This window comes from Carcharodon carcharias, chromosome 4, assembly GCF_017639515.1.
Source record: "Carcharodon carcharias isolate sCarCar2 chromosome 4, sCarCar2.pri, whole genome shotgun sequence".
Lineage (NCBI taxonomy): Eukaryota > Metazoa > Chordata > Chondrichthyes > Lamniformes > Lamnidae > Carcharodon > Carcharodon carcharias.
Genome location: NC_054470.1, coordinates 100,286,718 through 100,308,882, shown reverse-complemented (window position 1 = coordinate 100,308,882; position 22,165 = coordinate 100,286,718). Strand labels below are relative to the sequence as shown.

Here is a 22,165-nt window from a genome sequence, read left to right as displayed (position 1 = left end):
ACGGGTGACTCCAGGGGCATACCATCAGGCACCGACTGAGCATGTGCATGTCCCCTATAGTCCTCTACCATGGGCACTCTGTGTCTCTGCCAGCTCCTCCAGTGAGTGTGAAGTGCCCTCACCGCTGTGCCCCAGGACACTAGATGATGTTCTAATTCCCACCGCAGTGCTAGTATCTGCGCTGCTGCCTGTCTGGCAGAGATGGTGTGACGCTGGTGAGACTTCAGGGCCCTCAGGTGTGAGAGGGGGCCTCTGCTGCTCCTCCTCTCGGCCCTGTTCCAATGACGCTGAAAAGAAGAACAAGGACAGTGGCTCGGCGGCATTATGTGCATTCTTCTCCTGAAAATGAGAGACGAGCATTGATTTGTGCAAATTGTACATGGACTCTCTTCACGGATGGCCCATCCAACCAGAGTGGGTATTATAAGGGCTCCAGTGTCTCTTCACTCTGCTGCTGCCGAAAACTCACACAAAGGTGTTAGGCCTGCTCTCCAGCCCCCACACCCCACCCACCTTGGCCACATGCTGCCTACATCACATTAGACACCACACAGCATATCCTTCCATAGCAAGGAGGTGCAAGCATGTGAAGCACGGAGGGCAGTAGATAGTTCGTTGCCACGCCGCCTTGAAGCTCCCCTCCCAGCATGTCATCACCCTGACTTGGACATGTCCTGCAGTTCAAGCACTGCACCTAGGTACAGCTCCTCCAGGTTGCCCCCAGAACAGTGGTGTGGGTCTCAGTGTACCACATGCTCTGGGCGCAGAACCCATCTCTTCACCACCCTCTCAGGCTGACCTCGGCTTGGGCAATATCTGCTGCCCCACCCAGCAAAGGACACATGCTGTCAATGATTCATTGCAGTCACTACACTCAGACTTTGGGGGCGGGGGGGAGCAGCACCAAGAGGGAAAGCTGACCTGCTGGATTAAATGCCCAATGCCAACATTGTCCTCACCCTTCCAGAGCGCGGCAAGTCATTGACGCACTTGCCGCACTGGATCCAGGTGCGCTGCACTCTGTCACGGGAGCTCACCACCTCCACACCTCCTCCCAGGCACGTTTCGTCATGTGGGGGGGCCTCCTCCTTGGTCGTGGGGAACCAGCACCTCCTGCCATGCTGCCACCTCCACGGGGAGGGCAGCAAGGCAGTCATCGGAAAAATGAGGGGCACAACGGCCCCCCACCCTACCTTCCAGCCTGGCCTGCCCCAATGGCCTACCCTCCGAACTTGCATAACCTCCATTGGCCCTCTACAGAGCCCTTCGCCCAGCCATTGCGAGCAGCCTTTCCAAGGCTGCCAGGCCTCCTCTTTTATAGAACACCGGGTTGCCAAAGAACCGGTGGGCTGAGCACACCCACCATCGCCCACCCACTCCCGCTTGGCATGGGAGTCGTGAAGTATGCTGGGTGGGCCTTAATTAGCCTGCCCATGTAAAATGGCAGCGTGTACCCGATCGCGAGTGGCAATCGGGTCCGTGCCCACCTGCGCCCGCTCCCACTCTGCCCGCGTCCCACCCGCCCCCTCATCCAGAAAATTCTGCCCATGATAATGAGAGGAAAAGACTGAAAGTACAAGGGATAGGGAATGGGAAAAGTATATTGGAAGGAAAAGCCTAAAGAAGAGGGAGAAGGGCAAGAGAGGCAATGAGATACTGAGAAGGAAAACCTGAAAGAAAAGGGAGAAGACCGAGTGAGGGTACAAGATACTGGGGGGGAAACCTCTGAGTGGAGGTGGAAGGGCAAGGGCAAGAATGGGAAAATATGAGGGACTTGGAAGCAGATTCAGAGTTGAGCAGGATGCCATCTAGTCAGTTACACGGAATGCTCCGGTCATGAACTCATTACCTTCACCAAAGTCTGAGGAATTATTTGAAAAGTAACTTCCCATTACTTTTCATTTAGTTCTCAAGTAAGAGATTTGGGGGTATCCCTGATTGTCTTTCTTTTATGCTGTTAGTTCCAAAACATGCATCATTACAAATGCTCTAATTTCACTAATTTATCCAGTTTACAATCATCCTTTGCCCTGGTAGACAAGTAACCTCTGATAACAGTGAAAACAAGTTTGGTACGTTGGTATATAAGCCAAAACAGACATCAATGTAACCAACATGGCAGCCAGAAATGATAATAGAAAAGTTATCAAATACTTAGAACTGCTATCAACAAGAGTTTCAATGAAATATGCAATTAAAACCAAGATGAACTGAAATTCAAGTTTAAGTCATCAGTTTTTGTCTCTGGTTTGGTCATCTGATCCATAGAGTGCAATGATGACACTCTCACAAAAGTCTACGTTTTGTCCGATAATATTTAAATCCATATGGATGTATAATAAAAAACGCATTTGTTTAGCTGTTACAATCAGAAGACAAAAATCTAAATAATTTTGATTCTGTAACAATAGCTGCCAAGGGAAGTGTTTTCTGAAAAAAGTACTCTCCCCCTCTCTCTTAAATAATCCCAATATGTCCTGCTTATTAAGAAACATCCTCACTATGGCACACTACTTTTACTTCTGGAAATCCATCATTTCAATCCTTTGCTGGTTAAAGGTCAGCCTTGCATGCATCTTGAGATGGCTCTATTGATTTGATTAGAATTCAGGTTTTCAGAAAGCTCTATGGGTCAAAAGCAGTACTGGTTGTATATGCAGTAGCACCCAGCTAAAAATAATTTTTTCACTGCTCAGCCAGCTCGAGATCAGAGTTCAGGCTGGTCTAAAGCACCGACCCCAATAACATTTGTAAAGCTGCTTTAGGGAAATGCAGCATGTCCTTATTCATTTAAATCATGAGAACCACCCAGTATGGGAGCAAAAACCAGGGCTGATGTTTATCAAGAATTCTGAAATTATCGTACAAAAAAAAAGTTTTGTCTTAACAGGCAGGAGATAATATATCTTTTCTCTTAACTGACAAACGGGAGAGCACTTTGTGTAGCCAAGACAAGTTATGATAAACAATGCATTTACTTGAAATATTTGAAAAACTCAGCAGGGTCTGGTAGCATCTATAAAGAGAGAAACAGAATTAATGTTTCAAGCCGCATATGACTACTTCGGAGCTGTATTTATTTGCCCAATTTGTGGATACCTTAGCCTCCGGATGATCCTCAAACTGGTGTCGCACAAACGAATCAAAAGCATCCCAATGGTTTTCAGTCAAATTTCCTCCAATGGACCAAATGTAGCAGAAGGCAAATGTCTGACAAATAACACCATTCAATTGAGAAGGGTCCTTTAAAACAAATAAGATCATATGGTTTATTTTAAAAATGAAAATTATAAGTGAAACAAGCTAATAACTCTCATTCACTTCAGTATTTTTTTCTATATCTTGAAGCATGAAACTTGTGGCACATTTGAAGTTGTTCCTTTTAATAAATTAAAATTACTATTAAATCATTATGCATTTAGTAACATGATTCTAAAATAGAATACAAGTTGTAGAGTTAGTTTACTATCAAAATCAACCTTCTGAGCAAGACAACACTAAGATACCATATTTTGGAATTTGTTTCGGTAAGGCATTTTAAAAAACAAATTGAGATTCAATGAGGAGTGCTGGAGGGTATACCAGGAGCGGCACCAGGCATATCTAAAAATAAGGTGCCAATTTGGTGAAGCTACAACGTAGGATTACATGAATGCCAAACAGCCTGAACGATAGATACAGCTAAACAATCCCACTTCCAACAGCTTAGATAAAAGCTCTGCAGTCCTGCCACATTCAGTCGTGAACGGTGGTGGACAATTAAACAACTCAGAAAGGGAAGCTGCACAAACATCCCCATCCTCAATGATGGGTCAGCCCAGCATGACAGTTCAAAAGACGAGACAGAAGCATTTTCAATTATCTTCAGCCAGAAGTGCTAAGTGGGTTATCCATCTTGGCCTCTTTCTGAAGTCCACAATTTTACAAATATCAGGCAATGACCATCTTCAAGAGAGAATCAAACCATCTCTCTCTGATATTCAATAACATTTCCATCACTGAATCCATTAACATCCTGGGGATTAGCATTGCCCAGAAACTCGACTAGGCAAGCTATATAAATACTGCGGCTGTAAGACCAGGTCAGAGTCTGGGAATTCTGTGGCAAATCACTCACCTCCTGACTCCCCAAATTTTGCTCACTATCTACAAAGCACAAGTCAGGAGTTGGATAGAATACTCTCCACTGGCTTGGATGAGTGCAGCTCCAAGAACACTAAAGAAGCTCAGCACCATCCAGGACGAAGCATCCCACTTGCATGGCACCCCATCCACTACCTTAAACATTCCATTCCTTCCACCCCTAACGCACAGTGGCAGCAGAGTGTACCGTCCACAAAATGCACTGCAGTAACTCACCAAGTGTCCTTCGACAGCTCCTTACAAACCCGTGACCTCTCCCACCTAAAAGGTCAGCCTGGGAACAACACCACCTGCAAGTTCCCATCCAAGTCATACACCATCTTGACTTGGAACTATATCGCCGTTCCTTCACTGTAACTGGGTCAAAAATCTAGAACTTCCACCCAACAACACTGTGGGTGTACCTACACTAGATGGACTGCAGCGTTCCAAGAAGGCGGCTCACGACCACCTCTCAAGGGCAATTAAGGATGGGCAATAAATGCTGGTCTTGCCAGCGGCGCCTGCATCCTATGATTTTTTTTTTTAATGCAGCGTCTTTCCAAGTGTGAACATACAAAAATAAAGGACAACAATCTAGTCCACTGAAGCTGTCCCAGACAGTCATGCAGTGACTCCTGCACAACAGGATGCTCATTCACACCTCCCCACACACTTCCATCAGTGACACTATTACCTGGGAATGTCAAAAAAGCATGGGGAAAAAATATTTTCGGCTAATTTACAGGGCGACAACTCTTAAAAATTCTTCTCAAATTCAAAGGTGATCAACAAGTTCCAGGGGACCACGATGATATGGTGACATATTCCTCTAAAACTCACCTATCTTCAACATGTAGTCATGACAGAAACTCAATTTTGCAGCTAATTCACATTCACTGCACATGTTAGCAACTTGTTCCACAGTTCAATGATTCTCTGCAAAAAAAAAAGTACCTTCCAACCTATAATCTAGTCCAATGCTTGCATAACTCAAGTCCCTGGTCCACATTAATCTACATAATTGAAATATTCAATGGATTAAATGTAACCCTTTCATGATATTAAAGAACTCAATTAAATTGCCTCAAAATGTGCACTTCAAAAGCCCCGGCTAGTGCTCTAATCGTATTGCAGTAACTCAGGGCTGCCTAGTGTTCCTCCTCTGAACATTTACGAATGGCTTCCACATCACCACCATGTGAGGTGACCAAAACTGGATACAGTATTCTAAATAAATGCAAACTAAGGTCACTTATACAGATAATATAGCATTTCTAATCCTGGCAATACATCCTAACATTGTATTTGCAATAGCCTTGCAGAACTGGTTGTGCATTTTCAGAGAATCGTGCTCAACATCTTTGGAAATGCAAGCCCGCGTGGTACATTCACACTTGGCATCGATATTGTCCATACAACACTATATATATACAGACATGTAAAAACAATTCCCCTACAGTGCATCTAAATCTTAATGTAATCAATATATTTCACCAAAGGTCACTCGCCCTTCCACATATCTCTACACCTTCTACAAACATCATGGATAATTTTCAAAATGCTTTCTTCCAAATCCTTGATGAAGATTGTGAAGAGCAAACAGCTAACAATGAATCCTACAGAAATACGATAGCAACCAGTCCCCAAGCAGGTCCTCCATCATTAATGTAATCAATTCCAGTCTCACAAAAGAAAAATATGGTTCCGAGAATCAGGGCTATAATATCTATAACAAAAACAAAAACAGAATTACCTGGAAAAACTCAGCAGGTCTGGCAGCATTGGCGGAGAAGAAAAGAGTTGACGTTTCGAGTCCTCATGACCCTTCGACAGAACTTGAGTTCGAGTCCAAGAAAGAGTTGAAATATAAGCTGGTTTAAGGTGTGTGTGTGTGGGGGGCGGAGAGAGAGAGAGAGAGAGAGAGAGAGAGGTGGAGGGGGGGGGTTGTGGTTGTAGGGACAAACAAGCAGTGATAGAAGCAGATCATCAAAAGATGTCAACAACAATGGTACAGAAGAACACATAGGTGTTAAAGTTAAAGTTGGTGATATTATCTAAACGAATGTGCTAATTAAGAATGGATGGTAGGGCACTCAAGGTATAGCTCTAGTGGGGGTGTTTTTTTTTTAAATAATGGAAATAGGTGGGAAAAGGAAAATCATTATAATTTATTGGAAAAAAAAGGAAGGGGGAAACAGAAAGGGGGTGGGGATGGGGGAGGGAGCTCACAACCTAAAGTTGTTGAATTCAATATTCAGTCCGGAAGGCTGTAAAGTGCCTAGTCGGAAGATAAGGTGTTGTTCCTCCAGTTTGCGTTGGGCTTCACTGGAACAATGCAGCAAGCCAAGGACAGACATGTGGGCAAGAGAGCAGGGTGGAGTGTTAAAATGGCAAGCGACAGGGAGGTTTGGGTCATTCTTGCGGACAGACCGCAGGTGTTCTGCAAAGCGGTCGCCCAGTTTACGTTTGGTCTCTCCAATGTAGCGGAGACCACATTGGGAGCAACGAATGCAGTAGACTAAGTTGGGGGAAATGCAAGTGAAATGCTGCTTCACTTGAAAGGAGTGTTTGGGTCCTTGGACGGTGAGGAGAGAGGAAGTGAAGGGGCAGGTGTTGCATCTTTTGCGTGGGCATGGGGTGGTACCATAGGAGGGGGTTGAGGAGTAGGGGGTGATGGAGGAGTGGACCAGGGTGTCCCGGAGGGAGCGATCCCTACGGAATGCCGATAAGGGGGGGGTGTAGGGAAGATGTGTTTGGTGATGGCATCATGCTGGAGTTGGCGGAAATGGCGGAGGATGATCCCTTGAATGCGGAGGCTGGTGGGGTGATAAGTGAGGACAAGGGGGACCCTATCATGTTTCTGGGAGGGAGGAGAAGGCGTAAGGGCGGATGCGCGGGAGATGGGCCAGACACGGTTGAGGGCCCTGTCAACGACCGTGGGTGGAAAACCTCGGTTAAGGAAGAAGGAGGACATGTCAGAGGAACTGTTTTTGAAGGTAGCATCATCGGAACAGATGCGACGGAGGCGAAGGAACTGAGAGAATGGGATGGAGTCCTTACAGGAAGCGGGGTGTGAGGAGCTGTAGTCGAGATAGCTGTGGGAGTCAGTGGGTTTGTAATGGATATTGGTGGACAGTCTATCACCAGAGATTGAGACAGAGAGGTCAAGGAAGGGAAGGGAAGTGTCAGAGATGGACCACATGAAAATGATGGAGGGGTGGAGATTGGAAGCAAAATTAATAAATTTTTCCAAGTCCTGATGAGAGCATGAAGCGGCACCGAAGTAATCATCGATGTACCGGAGAAAGAGTTGTGGAAGGGGGTCGGAGTAGGACAGGAACAAGGAATGTTCCACATACCCCATAAAGAGACAGGCATAGCTGGGGCCCATGCAGGTACCCATAGCCACACCTTTTATTTGGAGGAAGTGAGAGGAGTTGAAGGAGAAATTGTTCAGCATGAGAACAAGTTCAGCCAGACGGAGGAGAGTAGTGGTGGATGGGGATTGATCGGGCCTCTGTTCGAGGAAGAAGCTAAGGGCTCTCAGACCATCCTGGTGGGGGATGGAGGTGTAGAGGGATTGGACGTCCATGGTGAAGAGGAAGTGGTTGGGGCCAGGGAACTGGAAATTGTTGATGTGAAGTAAGGTGTCAGAGGAATCACGGATGTAGGTGGGAAGGGACTGGACAAGGGGAGAGAGAAGGGAGTCAAGATAACGAGAAATGAGTTCTGTGGGGCAGGAGCAAGCTGAGACGATCGGTCTACCGGGGCAGTTCTGTTTGTGGATTTTGGGTAGGAGATAGAAGCGGGCCGTCCGAGGTTGGGCGACTATCAGGTTGGAAGCTGTGGGAGGGAGATCCCCAGAGGAGATGAGGTCAGTGACCGTCCTGGAAACAATGGCTTGATGTTCAGTGGTGGGGTCATGGTCCAGGGAGAGGTAGGAGGAAGTGTCTGCAAGTTGACGCTCAGCCTCCACGAGGTAGAGGTCAGTGCGCCAGACAACAGCACCACCCTTGTCAGCGGGTTTGATGACAATGTCAGGGTTGGACCTGAGAAAATGGAGTGCAGTAAGTTCAGAGAGAGACAGGTTAGAATGGGTGAGAGGAGCAGAGAAATTGAGACGACTAATGTCGCGCCGACAGTTCTCAATGAAAAGATCAAGAGAAGGTAAGAATCCAGAGGGAGGGGTCCAGGTGGAGGGAGAATATTGGAGATGGGTAAAAGGATCCGTTGAACTGGGAGAGGACTCCTGCCCAAAGAAGTGAGCCCAGAGACGAAGACGGCGGAAGAAGAGTTCAGCATCATGCCGAGCCCGAAATTCATTGAGGTGAGGGCGTAAGGGTATGAAACTAAGTCCTTTGCTGAGCACTGAACGTTCAGCATCGGAGAGGGGAAGGTCAGGGGGTATAGTGAATACACGGCTGGGGTTGGGATTGGAAGAAAGGGTGGGGATAATATCTATCACAGGTAAAACAGTGGATATTCTTTTGGGTTAAATGTTACTGGTCACTCCTTATGATCAAGAGTACTCCCCAATATCTAACTAAATGATAATCCGGGACCAGGTTTTAACCAGGGATCGAAACATCGGCCCCGATCTTCCAAACAGCATCAATGATCATCAGGTTGCTGCTGCTCAAAAATTCCTCCAACTTGCCCATTTCTTCTGTGACCTTCTGAGCCCAGCTTCCAAAGAAATGTGCAGTGCTGCATCCATTGGGGAAAGATAGAATACACCCCCTTTTTATAGCACTAGCCATTTGGTAATTTTAAATGCCAGTCTGAATGTTAGTGAATGGATGAGTGAATGGGTGATTGGAATGGGTGAGTAAGTGAATGGACGCGTGGGTAAGGTGAGTAAATGGGTAGGGTGGACAATGGGTGAAGTGAGTCAACACATAGGTTAGTAAGTGGGTAGCCGAGTAAATGGGTAGGTCGGTGAGGTGGATGATGCAAGTAAGGTGGTAGGTGGGTGAGTGGGTCAGTGGATAGTTGGATCTGGTCAGGGGAGTAGTTGGGTCAAGGGGATAGTCAGATCTGGTCATGGGGGAAGGTAGACAGGTGATCAGGGGTAGACAGATCAGGATGTTTCTGATCAAGAGGTCGTTGGGTTATCAGGGATAGTTAGGATGGGGAGTAGTCGGGGAGGGGAGCAGTCAAGTCGGGTTGGGGAGGAAGGCAGTTGGGTCGGCTGCAGGGTGTAGTCAGGGAGGGGGACAGTTGGGTTGGATCGGGTCGGGTAGTCAGGGAGAAAGATAACTGGGTTGAGTCAGGAGGGTAGTCGGGTAGGCCCAAGGGCACAGTTAGGTCTGACTAGGGGTGTGGTTGGGTTGGAGGGATAGTCTGGCAATCGGAGGCAGTTGGAGGGTAGTTGGGGTGGGGGAAGGAGGACGATTGGGGGGTCAGTTGCGTAGTTACCCAGATGTTAGACTAGGTTATTGTTGGTCTAACATTTCCTGGGTAACTACCCACGTAGTTATTGCAGAACTGTCTGAACTATTGTGGAGGGTCCCGGGGAGCAGGGAAATTGCCCATTGGAAGTTAAAATTTCCCAGCAATTTCCATGTAGGTTAGAATGTCTGGACTTCCACAGGGTCCCAATGTGCATTGTCAGGAAATAGAGATATTCTAACTAAGTTATATTTGAGTTTGTGGGCGTCAAGAATGAGTTTTAACTTTAAAGTTTAAGTTGATTTGTATTTCTGTATTTGTGCGTTAAGAAAAGGTCAAGTTGAATTTTAGTTTCACTTTAAAAGGTGCCTGTATTTCTAATGAATTTTCTTACAATTCTAAGCTAAGTAAAGCAAACACAGGAGTAGAGAAACTGGGCTGTTGCCTAGCAATAAGGGTCCAGAGAGGCAAGTCTCTCCCACAGACAGATTCAGAAGAAACTAGAAATAGTAATTTGATCTGGAAGCTGTTTGAGTTCAGTTTAGAAGACAGCTGCCAGAGAGAGACTGGAGCAAAGGGGACAGGTAGCAAGTCCCAAGCTAAAGAAGAAAGTCCCCAAGAATCCAGGGGAGTGAACAGGAGAAAGTCCCAATCAGACCTTCTAGTCAAAGGAAGGACAAAAACCTGGAAAAGGTCCTGTTAAGTGAAGTTGAGTGAGGGGCAGAGAAAGGCTCCAAGCATCAAGTTTAAAGCTTCAAGCTTAAAGAGATAAAGGCTTAAGAAGTGAGGAGGTCCAAAGAGGCAACTGAAGGTCTGTAACTCTTTGCTATGGGCATGTGAAGCAGTGGTGTACTGTTGATGGCTGAGTCGGTTAGGGAGTGTGTGGAAAACAGCTTGAATGCATGTGGTGACCGGGGGACAGGAACATCGGAATGAGAGTTCGAAACCCTGGAGGTGAACCCTTGTGGAAGGCACCTGAGAAAAAGCGTCGGTTTGGGAGAAGATTCAAAAGCGAGTTCTTGGAGAGTGGAGATTCGAAACCCTCATGTGAAAGATGGAGTGCAGTGAGACTGGTTGGCTCATGGAGGAACAAACATCTGGGGGGAGTTGAAATGAGATCCATAGCATCTGCTACTCAGTTTCAGAGGGGAGAATTTTCCCCAATGTTGGGCAGGCCAAGCGGGAGCGGGCGTAGAGCTGATCGCCGCCTGCAATCGGGTCCACACTGCCATTTTACACGGTCAGGCCAATTAAGGCCGCCCTCCATATTTCTCGAATCCTGAGGATAGCAGGAGTGGGCGGGCAACGGCAGGAGTGCACTGACCGCTGGGTCCAATGGTGACCCAGCAGCCTGTTTAAATGAAGCCCTGGCAGCCTTTGCAAGGATGTTCGCAGGTCGAAGGACTCACCAGAGGGCTTCAGGTGAGCAGGCAAGTCCAGAGGGAAGGCCAGCGGGGCAGGCCAGGCCAGAGGATAGGCCAGCGATGCAGGCCAGGCCAGAGGGTAGGATAACGGGGCAGGCCAGGCCGGCGGGTAGGGCAACGGGGCAGGCCAGGCTGGAGGGTAGGGCAGTGGTTTTTCAGATGAGTGCCTAGCTGCCCTCCTGGAGGAGTGGCAGCGCAGGCGGAGGTTTCCCCACCTGACCAAACGTGCCTGGGATGAGATGGCCGAGAGTGTGAGCTCCCATGATGTGGTGCGACGCACGTCAATCCAGTACCACAAGAGATTCAATGACCTCCTGCACTCGGGAAGGGCAAGTACCATGTTGGCTGAGGTCACTTAATGCAGCAGTCAGCCCTTCCCTACAATGCACCCCCACCCCCACCCACCCCAACAACTCTGAATGCAGTTACAGCATTGAATCCTTCACGGCATGTTTCCCTCGCTAGGTGGGATAGTAGATATTGCTCATGCCTACTGACACTGAGAGGGTTGTGCTGAGATGGGTTCTGCACCTGCAGCATGTGTGACACTGACACCCAGAGTATAGATTTAGGGGCAAACTCAAGGATCTGCACCTCGGCATAGTGCTGGAATTGGGAAGCATGTCAAAGTCAGGGTGCTAACATGCTGGGAGGGGAGTGCCAGGTGGCAGGGCACCAATCCACCTGCTGGCCTTTGTGTTCCACGTGCATGTGCCTTCTTGCTTTGCAAGGTTAGACCTTGTGCTGTGAAATGTGATGGAGGTAGCATTTGGACAAGGTGGGGGGGTGGGGGGGGGGGGAGGGGAGGGGGGGGGGGGGTTTGGGGGCGGGGGGAGGTGGGCAGTCAGCCCTGGCTTCTTTGTGTAAGTGTGCAGAAGCTGCGGGGTAACAAAGAACTAAAGCCCTGCAATGACGCACTCTGGCTGGGTTGGCAGGTGTGCGATGGGAATCCAGGTACAGGCTGGACTAATCAATGCTCCTTTTCAGGAGAAGGCTACACACAAATGGGCGAAGTGGATGCGGACTGGCAGAGGCCAGACCCAGTTGGCCATCTTGACTTCATTTGAACAGCAGGCCATGGATCTGGAGAAGAGCCATATGCGCCCAGGTCTACCGGTGGTGGTGAGGCTGGAGTGCCACAGGAAGTTACGTTTGCCGAGCACAGAGGTCACCATGTGTGTTCCAGCACCCATGGCACTGCTGACTGCTCAGTGATTGAAGTATGCAACATGGGATGACCATTGATTATGGAAGGATGAGCTTCGGGGGACAGACATGCACACTGACATTGTCTCCCTTTAACTAATCGAATGTCCATGTTCTTCCTTTCAGCATCACCGGAGCACGGCCGGGAGGAGGAGGCAGAGGGGCCACCTCTCACACCTGAGGGCCCTGAACATATCGACTCACCAGCATCATACCATCTCTGCCAGGCAGGCACCAACACAGATACTAGTACCTGGGTGGGAATTAAATCTTTGACTAGTGGCCTGGGGCACAGCAGTGAGGGCACTTCACATTCACTTGAGGTGCAGGCAGAGACAGAGAGTGTCCACGGCGCCAGCAGTCGGGGATCAGGCACATGTTTGGTTGGTGGCTGTTGATGTACCTCTGGAGTCGTTCGTGAGGCAGCAAATGCTGGAAGTGCAGCAGGAGAACCTGGTGGAGGTACATGAGGCAATGTGTGGTATGGTGTCCGTGCTGGAGGAATCCACTTGGAGCATCACCAATGCAATGAGCCTCATGGCCGAGCGCCATGCTTCCTCCATGAAGAAAGTGGCGACTCTCGTGGAGAGGCTCCTCCAGGAGAACAATCAGGGCCTCCTGGGGTTGCGCTCGGACCTGCAAGCCCTCACTGCGGCATTGACCTCAGCTGGTCAGTGCCAGTGTGGGAGATGGTTTGGGTACCAAGTTTCCCAGCTCAGTGCCCATCCATCCATGGTGAGCAGGGAGGTTCGAAGTGACCTCACGTCAGTGTAGCAGCTGCCTGTTATTTCTGCAGGCTCCTCTCAGAGCGCTCCGGATGAGGGCAACAGTTCCTCCACCCCTCTGCCATTGACCGTGGCACAGATGAAGCTGTGGTGACTGAGGATATGCCAGCTGTGAAACTGGCCACTCCCTCCCAGGCAGGACCATCAAAGGCTCCATGGGCCAGAGGACGGCCGCCAAGGTCATTGAGGCCAGCAGGACAGCATAACGAGCAGACTGTCTCAGATGCCAGCACCAGCAAGGGGACAGCACCTAGATGTAGCACTCATAAGCGTAAATTTAAGGCATCTTAGGCACACCACAGGTTTCTCACTAGCGTTTTTATGTAACCCCACTATTAGTTCATTAAGACTTGGTGTGATGTGCAAAATTTTTTTTTTGGTTCCAGAACTTTATTTTGTTATATCATTAAATTTTGATACGTAACCATGGCTCAGGGTAATTCCTTACTTCTGTAGGTGGACAGGAACCCATGATGTTATGAGTGAGCTGTCTGACATTGAGCTTTATTGACAAGGGCCTTAGTTAATGTTACTATCCAGGCTGATTTTGCACTCAGGTATCAAATATGAAGCCTACAGCCCTGGCGTGTGCTTGAGGTCCATCTGTGGTGGGCTAGATGAAGGTTCTTTGGATTAAAGCCTCCTGGGTGTCCCTGCCTCTCTGGTGTATACCCGGGTCAGTGTCTACCCCCTCAGCATTCTCCTGTGCATGCTCATCCTTGGACTCACTGCTGGACTCGTGCATCCAGAGCAACTGCGTCTCATCATCTTCGTCCACTGCATCGCCCCTTTCCAGCACGAGATTATGGAGAGCGCAGCATGCAACCACTATCAGCAACTCACGATTTGGGGAGTACTGGAGAGTGCCCCTAAACGGTCCAGGCATCGGAAGCGCATCTTGAGCAGACCAATAGTTCTCTCCACCACAGCCCTTGTGGAGACATTGCTCCTATTGTACCGCTGCTCAGCCTCTGTTCTTGGATGGTGCAGAGGAGTCATGAGCCACCTTTTGAGGGGGTAGCCCTTGTCACCCAGCAGCCATCCATCCAGCCATGCTGGAGCACTGAAGAGCCTTGGCACCTGGGAGTGCCTGAGTATGTAAGCGTCAAGGGAGCTGCCTGGGTACCTTGGACAGACTTGCAGGATCTGCATCTTGTGATCACACACACTATCTGCACGTTCAAGGAGTGGAATCCCTTCCTATTGATGAAGGCACAGGGCTCACCCATTGGCACTTTGATGGCCACATGTGTGCAGTCGATTGTACCCTGGATGCAGGGGAAGCCAGCAATCGCCGCGAAGCCTCTGGATCTCTCTGCCTGGCTGGCCTTGTCCCAGCTGTAGTGGACAAAAGTCAATGCACGCCTGAAAAGAGCATCTGTCACCTGCTTAACGCAAGTATGGACAGCTGACTGAGAGACTCTGCAAAGATCACCCACCAATCCCTGGAAAGAGCCAGGGGTATAGAAGTTGAGGGCAGCCATGACCTTTAGCGCCACTGGCATGGGGTGCCCACCCACACATTTGGCACAGGTCTCAGGGCCTATTATCTGTAGATGTAGTTGACTGTCTCCCTTGAGAGACGGAGCCCCCTTTGGCACTGCACCTCAGACATATTGAGGTAGCTGCTTCGCCACCTGTATACCCTGGCAGCAGGATAGTGGTGCCCCTGCACGCCAATGAGAAAATTCCAGCCAGAGTGTGCTGTGCCCAATCACAGGTCACCTATTGGTTTACATGGACTGTGTACTCACTGTGAACATTAGGGTATAAGATAGCTTTTGTAACTTGTATTATCCTTACAAATCTGTATATATCTGTAAAGGTATAGTTGTGGGTGAAGGAGTATTGTAATATAGTTCATCTTTTCTTTTTTTTAAAGAAATGTTTTATGCTTTTGTTAAAAGTTCATTTGCTGACTTCTGTGACTATTCAGTAGCCACTTTCCACGTATCTAAACAAACAAATAAAAGATCTATCAAGCTGGGTTCCACCCTGGGATCAGGCTTGTCCAGGGGTAATCTCAGCTGGGGTGCATAACAGCATCTTCAACGCAATCCAGAGACTGGAAGGTTTGGCCCATACTGTGTGAACTCGATACTATGAACTTGCATGTACCATTATGTGCCTCTTTGTGTATTTATGTAAAGACTAACAATGGGTCAGCATTTTGGTTTATTTTACATGAAATACATGGATAACAGTTTATCAGAGAAACAGCCAATTCCTCCTATTATGTATCATAAAATAATAAAACCTGTTTCCCTGTAACCTTTCCGGGCAGAAATCTGCTTTTAAGCTAACTGGTACTCATTTTAGGTTACAACCATTATGGGTTCACTCTGTCATAGTCAAGCCTGTGTGTATATGTAACTCAAACACCCTCTCTCACTAATTTGGACTCCGCTACAAGGGGGAGAGAAAACAAAAAAACTGTACTCTGATTGTTCCTTCAACTTTGGATGTCAAAGATGGGTCCATCGCACTGTCAAAGTTATCACCTTCAATGAAAATCCATCCTCATTGGTACAGAAGAGTTTGGTATTTGTATGCCTGCTCACTCAAGTCTCTGCTGGGAAAAATGAAAGAAAACCATGCTCGCATAAAGTGCTATGGGATGTACGCAATGATTTCTTGTTGCTTTTTTAATTACTTACCAAATGATTTTAAAAGTAAGGCTAAAAAAGTACCTTTGGGAGTTGAGCACTTGTGATAGGAATCTAATCATTGTCAGCATCCTTCCATCTGGATAAGATGATGGACATGCAGAGATCAAATCTGCTGAGGATTGGTAGCTTTATGTTTATGGAAGAAAAATATTTTCTAGCCATATTTGTAAAAGACCCCACATTTTTGTGTTATAGTGATATCTATGACTGGTGCTTGCATCTATGAAAGCTCCATATAAGGATTACAGCCTTGTTAAGTTACCTGTAGAGCATATTTCAAACATTACTTCACGTACCATGAAGAGGTCTGGACCGTCTTTTCCCAGCAGCAGAGATTCAAGGAGACAGCAGAGAGTAGTGACTTTACTAATGTCGACTTGAGAGATGGCCTGTGTGCATTTCTTGTGAACAAAGTACAACCCGTTTTCAACGTAGCTTGAAAAGAGTCCCATGAGATACTGCCGTGGTTCAAAAGGTATCTAAACAGACACGAAATATTTATTTGGAATATCATTGATTTATTTTCAGTTTAAAAAAAGTAATGGTCCTTATTATCCAGAGACATTATGTTGATTTCCAAATTAGGCTGTGCTATTTTATAACTACAGAACACTTACTGAACACAGTAGTATAAATAATTAATATAAACATTAATAACTAAATCAATTTGGTCAATTGTCAGTGTGAATTTTTTAAGGATGTTATTGATTCACAAGCCCATTTCCAAAATAATAGCAAAACAATATTAACTACAACCACATTTTTAACCAATACACTGTCTTCAGCCTCTGCCACAAACCCCAATGCCTAACCATTGGTTCCATCCACTTTTCTCTCCACTGTCCAAGGTTAAACTGGACTGTTCGCAAGCTTAGCATTCTAGTTGCCCGAGATGAGCTTTCTATTCTATATTCTCTATCACTGAGACAGCCTACATCCATTTCTACAACACAGTCGATCTCCAACCCTACCTCAGCTCATTTGCTATTGAAACCTTCATCCGTGCTTTGGCTACTTAACTCAATTATCCCAATGCTCCCCTGGCCAGCCTCCCACCTTGCAACCTCTATAAGCTTTAACTCATCCAAAACTCCATTGTCCATATTCTAACTCACACCAAGTCCCATTTACCTATCACCCAGGCTTGCTAGCCAATGTCCTACAGCAGCTTGACTTTAATATTGTCACCCTCGTGTTCAAATCCCTCCATGGCCTTGCCACTCTCTCTTTCTCTGTAACCTCCTCCAACCCTATGACCTTCCAAGAACTCTTTGCTCCTCCAACTCTGGCCTCTTATCGATTTTGATCGTTCTGCCATTAGCAATTGTGTCTTCAGGTGCTTGGGCCCTAACCTCTGCAGTCCCCCTCCTTAAATCTCTCTACTCATTTTAGTCACTTCTTAAAACCTACCTCTTTAACCAAGCATCTGATCAACTGTCATAATCTCTCTCAATGTGACAGTGTCAAATTTTGCTTGATAATGTTGCTGTGAAGCCCCTTGGGATATTTCTACTACATTAAGTAAAATTGTAATCCTGCCTCAATAAAGACATTGGGGCTTGAATGTCATATTTAAAGCAGGGCCTAAGCTGCCTTCCAGGGACTATCTTGCATTTCTGTTGAAATCGGCAGGTTAAAATCCAATCCCACAAGAAAGAAGGTCTTTCTCTCTCTCTCCCTCTGGACTCATGGAGTTTCCAACCAATTTTCATTGGCCCTAATGCCACCATCCTTATAACTGGAAATAATGCGTTCCAAAAGCAAGGAAACCAGTAGGACTCAGATAATGTGCTCCAGTTACAGGCCACAACAGCTGGGCACTGCACATAAGCAAATTGCACATACAAACAGGACTCTTCACTCAGCAGCAGCAGAGTCCAGGAGAACCATCACCCATGCTGATAGTGCCCTGCCTAAAGTGGGAGGGTTGGGAATCCTGGTATCCATCCATGAGAACCAATTTCACTGAGGGATCCTCAATATCCAGGGGACCATTTCTTCATCATAGTCAGTGCCAAAGAGAAGTAAACAATATTTTCCCGTAAAACGTGAATTTGTAGAAGTGAGGAAACTAAACACTGAAAACCTCAAAAGGAACAAAATCCATTTTTCTATTTAAATTATCATGACAAGATTTAGTGAAAAACAGGAAATTATCTTTATCAGAAAATATCTATCAAGTGCTTATTGAATGAAATTGCAAATGTTCCTTGCCTTCTTCCTTGGCTACAGAGGAACTGAAATGTTCTGTATATCCAAATAACTTTTAAAGAATCTTCCTAGTTCAGTTGTTTATGGTCTGAGCATAAAGGGGCCATGAAGACACAGAGGTGACAAGAAACAAAATTTGTATTCAACATGGCTGACATTTTCTGCATACTGCAGGCAAAGCTGACACTAAGGACTGGGTAAGTTGAGTGAAAACATAATGTAGCAGTTTTTTTTTTAAATGACCAATTTCGTTCTACTGCACGTGAATCTCAATTTACAAATGTTGTAGCTCACATAATCTGAATGGTTAGCCATCCATGTTTGTACATATGGCATCCATTTGAGTTCATCTGCATCAATGTAAACCATTCCACACCTGCTAACAGTGGCAGGAGAGGCCACCTTCAAGTCTTGTACCTGGAAGGTAACAAGATAATTTCTCATAAATTAGACACATATTTCTGGTACTGATTGCATTTTTGTTATACAACAATCATAATGAATTAATAATACTATGATTATGACCACTGAAGAATTTTAGGTGTTATGAATAATGTCAAATGGTCACATGCCTGTCACAACAATTTAAGCACATCATTCTACTGATCATTTTAATAAGACAACATGCAGACTGAAAAAAAACACATTTTAAAATAGAATGAATGGGTTAAAGTCTCCATTAAAAAGTAAAACGGCGAAAGACATCATCTGTTCTGATTATGTTATCTTCCACAATTGCACTTGCGACATGCCTTCTTTTTTCCGAAGCCAAGGATTCCCTCAACCATATCCGACCCATTTCCCGCACTTCCCCTCACTCTCAGAACTACAATATTATTCTCCTTGTCCTCTCTTTCCACCTACCAACTTCTGTATTCAAAGGATCATCTTCTGTCATTTCTGCCACGTCCAGCGTGAAGCTACCACCAAACACATCTCCCCCACGCCTCCCTTGTCGGCATTCCAAATGGACCATTCTCTCATCGACACCCTGTTCCCCTCCTCCTCTATCCCCAACATCTCATTCCCTTCCCATGGCACCTCCCATGCAATTGCAGGAGGTGTAACATCTGCTCCTTTACCCCCTCCTTCCTCACTGTCTAAGGCCTCAAACACTCTTCCCAGGTGAAGCAGCAATTTACTTATACTTCTTTCAATTTAGTCTACTTTATTCATTGCTCACAATGCACTCTCCTCTGCAATGGGAAATCCAAACTCAGACTGGGTATGCTTTGCAGAACGGCTCTGCTCAGTCTGCAAGCATGACCCTGACCTTCCGGTTGCTTGCCACTTCAATTCACCATTTTGCTTTCATGCTCACATTTCTGTCCTCAGCCTGATGCAGTGTTCCAGTGAAGCCCAACACAAGCTAGAGGAACAGCACCTCCATTTTCAATTAGGCACTTTACAGTTTTCTGGACTCAATATTGAGTTCAACAACTTCACATCATGAACCCTGTCCTCCATTTTTATTCCCCATCCCCCCACAACAATACTTTGTTTCTTTACTACCATTACCTCTTCCTTTGCCTTTTGTTCCATGATATTTTTAGTATTTAATCTCCCCTGCCATCTAAACTATCCATGATCTTCCCTTTTGTTCGACCTGGCCCTCCCCTTCCTCACTTTTTCAATAGCATAAACCCAGCAGATTTCTACCTCTCTTCAGTTCAAAGAGGAGTTTTACTAAACACAAAATGTTAACTGTTTCTCTCTCCATAGATGCTGCTAGATCTGATGAGATTTTCCAACACTTTCTGTTCTTATTATAGTTAAAATTCTAAACTTAGACTCAGAAATTCCACAAGAATCTGACTGGTATTGTACCACAGTCTTGAGACATACACACTAAACTTGTTTAAAATCACCTACCTCAAAGACCATGTGAATATATGGCGTAAGTTTAATTCGTTCACTGTTTGCAAGGCACAGCATCTTGTTATCATCAAGGACTGTGTTCATATTCTCAATCCACAGTGCATCAACTGGACCATCACAGATAATCCATTTGTGTTCTTTACTTTCATCATTCACAGCTGCACGGACACTAAGTGCCATTAGTCCATCATTCCATTCCAGTGTCACATTATTTACTTCACCAAACAGTTCACCCATTGTAATTGATTTGGGGTTTAGCACATATGTTTTCACTGGCTGATAATTTGGGTCTTTCTCACCAGCACTATACAAAGTTCCAAGAGTGTCTGCCAGAACCTGGTAAACTGTAGTTTTGCCACTTCCAGTAGGCCCAACCAGCATAACACCATGCCGCACAATCATGGTTTCATACAACTGTATGACCTTTGTAATCATTGTAGGGACAGTTTGCAGACCACGGTTAAGCATCACCTCAATAGCTGTTTTCTGGAATGAACCATAATCATGATCTGGAATAACAACTCCCGGAAATAAATCTGAAAGGATCCCACTAAAAGAAGAAAATAAAAACTTCACTATAGTCTATAGTCAAACCATTCAAAGTTATGTACCCTTCAATAAACTTAAAATACTTTGGGCAGAATCATCCTAGGTTTGCACTAAGTGTGGCAATGGGCCGCAATAGTGGCTTTTCATGCCGTATTGGTCCAATCCTGCCTCATTAATCATGCATTCCCGGGAAACATGCCGTTTCGATGGCAGGTGGGCGCTCATTTTCCCACCATCTGTTACCTCGCTGCTTCCTCATGTGGGATGCCATATTCAAAAGTGCAGCTGCAGGCACACCTCAGTGCTTCCAGTCTAGGATGGCTGCACAGAAGACATGGCCCCTAAAGGCAAGAAAACTTCAACCCCCCGATTCAGGAACGCATCCCTGGAATGCATTTTAGATACCGTGGAGGCCCGCCATGATGTCCTCTACCCATTGTTCTAGCCACAGGAGGTCCAGCAATCTCACCACTCCAGCTTGGTAGGTGGTGACAGTGGTGATCAGTGCCAGTGTTGCACAGAAGAGGTTGACCATCCAATGCAGAAAGATTAATGATCTCATTCTTGCTGCCAGGGTAAGGCAATCACCTCATCACTCTAAACTCACATACTCAAGCCCATCACACATTCCCTAGCATCTTACTCACTGCCAGCTCAAAGGACATCACCACTCACTCTCTCACACACATCCTCCCATCTCTATCTGGCCTCATCTCTTCCGGAGACTGCCTCCTCAGGCCTCACCATCTTGAGGCCACTTGCACAGATCAACATGTGCTCCCACATACACCCTGGAATACCCCCCTTCCTCAGTATAGTCCTAGACCTGCAACCATTGCAAAGCCACCCCGGCCTTATAGCTGATCTGGTAGGTAGAGACCTGCCTGTGAGCCCCCTTAAAAGTGATGTGGTGCTATCTGCGAAGCCTGGCGCTAATGACTGCAAGTGCTGCCAGAAGCAAGGTAGGCAAACAAACCTCGAAGTCCCGAGCGAAGTGCAGCTCGCTAGGCGCACATCGCTTATGTACAGTTGTGAAATATGTCTGCGTACAATCACACCAATGTGCCCGGATGACCCAGCATGGAGAAATGATTCGGCAAACTGGGCTTAAAATGATATGCAGATGTATTACAATGAAGTTCCCACCATCCAACAGCGGGATATGTGGCCCACCCATTGACAATTGCAATGGACAATTGCAAACTGGTTTCACGACATCATGAAACCAATTTTTGGCCTTCTTGCCACCTTGTCCGTTCACACCACCAAACACACCTGCTGCCAATGGGCACGGAAAATTCCTTTATTTTATTAATGTATCTACATGAGCAATTTTACTCAAAGTCTTTTGAAGAATGTAGTGTAGTAGCATTTCTAAGTTTTAAATGAAATCATGGAAACATTTCAAAATGATATGAACAGACAGAGAAATGATATGAACAAACAGAGAATAATAATGCATTACTTATTATGATACTTAAGCAAAAAGAACCTATGTACCTGAAAAGCAATGCATCATCTGACAGAAATTTTGGTAGGTTAGAATCTCTTAAGGCTCTAATCAACACAACATCCTCATTCAAACCTGGATTCTCTCTCTTCAGAGACCTAAACAAAAGAAATGTAATGAAATATTAAATTATCTTCAGAGCTAGTACCTGCAATTAATTATACATCAAAATCACATTTTAGGCAAATAATCATTTTTATTCCAGTGGAATAGTCATTGATACAGATATATCACAGTGAAATCCATTTAAAGGAAACTAATATCTACAGAGTAACACATTTCAACATTAACACTATGAATGTAATGATATCATTGACAGTGAGCGGCCTTATGCATCCTGGAACGGTTTCATTCACTGCAATAGAGGACTTTAGACCAAAATGAGGTTAAATCCAGGAAAAACATTATTATACCCTG

At 46.0% G+C, this 22,165-nt stretch overlaps 1 protein-coding gene across 1 annotated transcript in view; it reads right to left on the bottom strand.

Moving 5' to 3' along the window:
• dnah6 (dynein, axonemal, heavy chain 6) overlaps positions 1-22,165 on the bottom strand; it is a 425,407-nt gene that overhangs the window by 244,343 nt on the left and 158,899 nt on the right. Inside the window, exons 33-37 of the mRNA XM_041185312.1 lie at positions 21,739-21,846; positions 19,684-20,239; positions 18,106-18,228; positions 15,897-16,079; positions 3,100-3,243 (exon numbers count right to left, since the gene is read on the bottom strand). Coding sequence (XP_041041246.1) covers positions 3,100-3,243; positions 15,897-16,079; positions 18,106-18,228; positions 19,684-20,239; positions 21,739-21,846 — 1,114 coding nt within the window. The remainder of the gene's footprint in view (positions 1-3,099; positions 3,244-15,896; positions 16,080-18,105; positions 18,229-19,683; positions 20,240-21,738; positions 21,847-22,165) is intronic.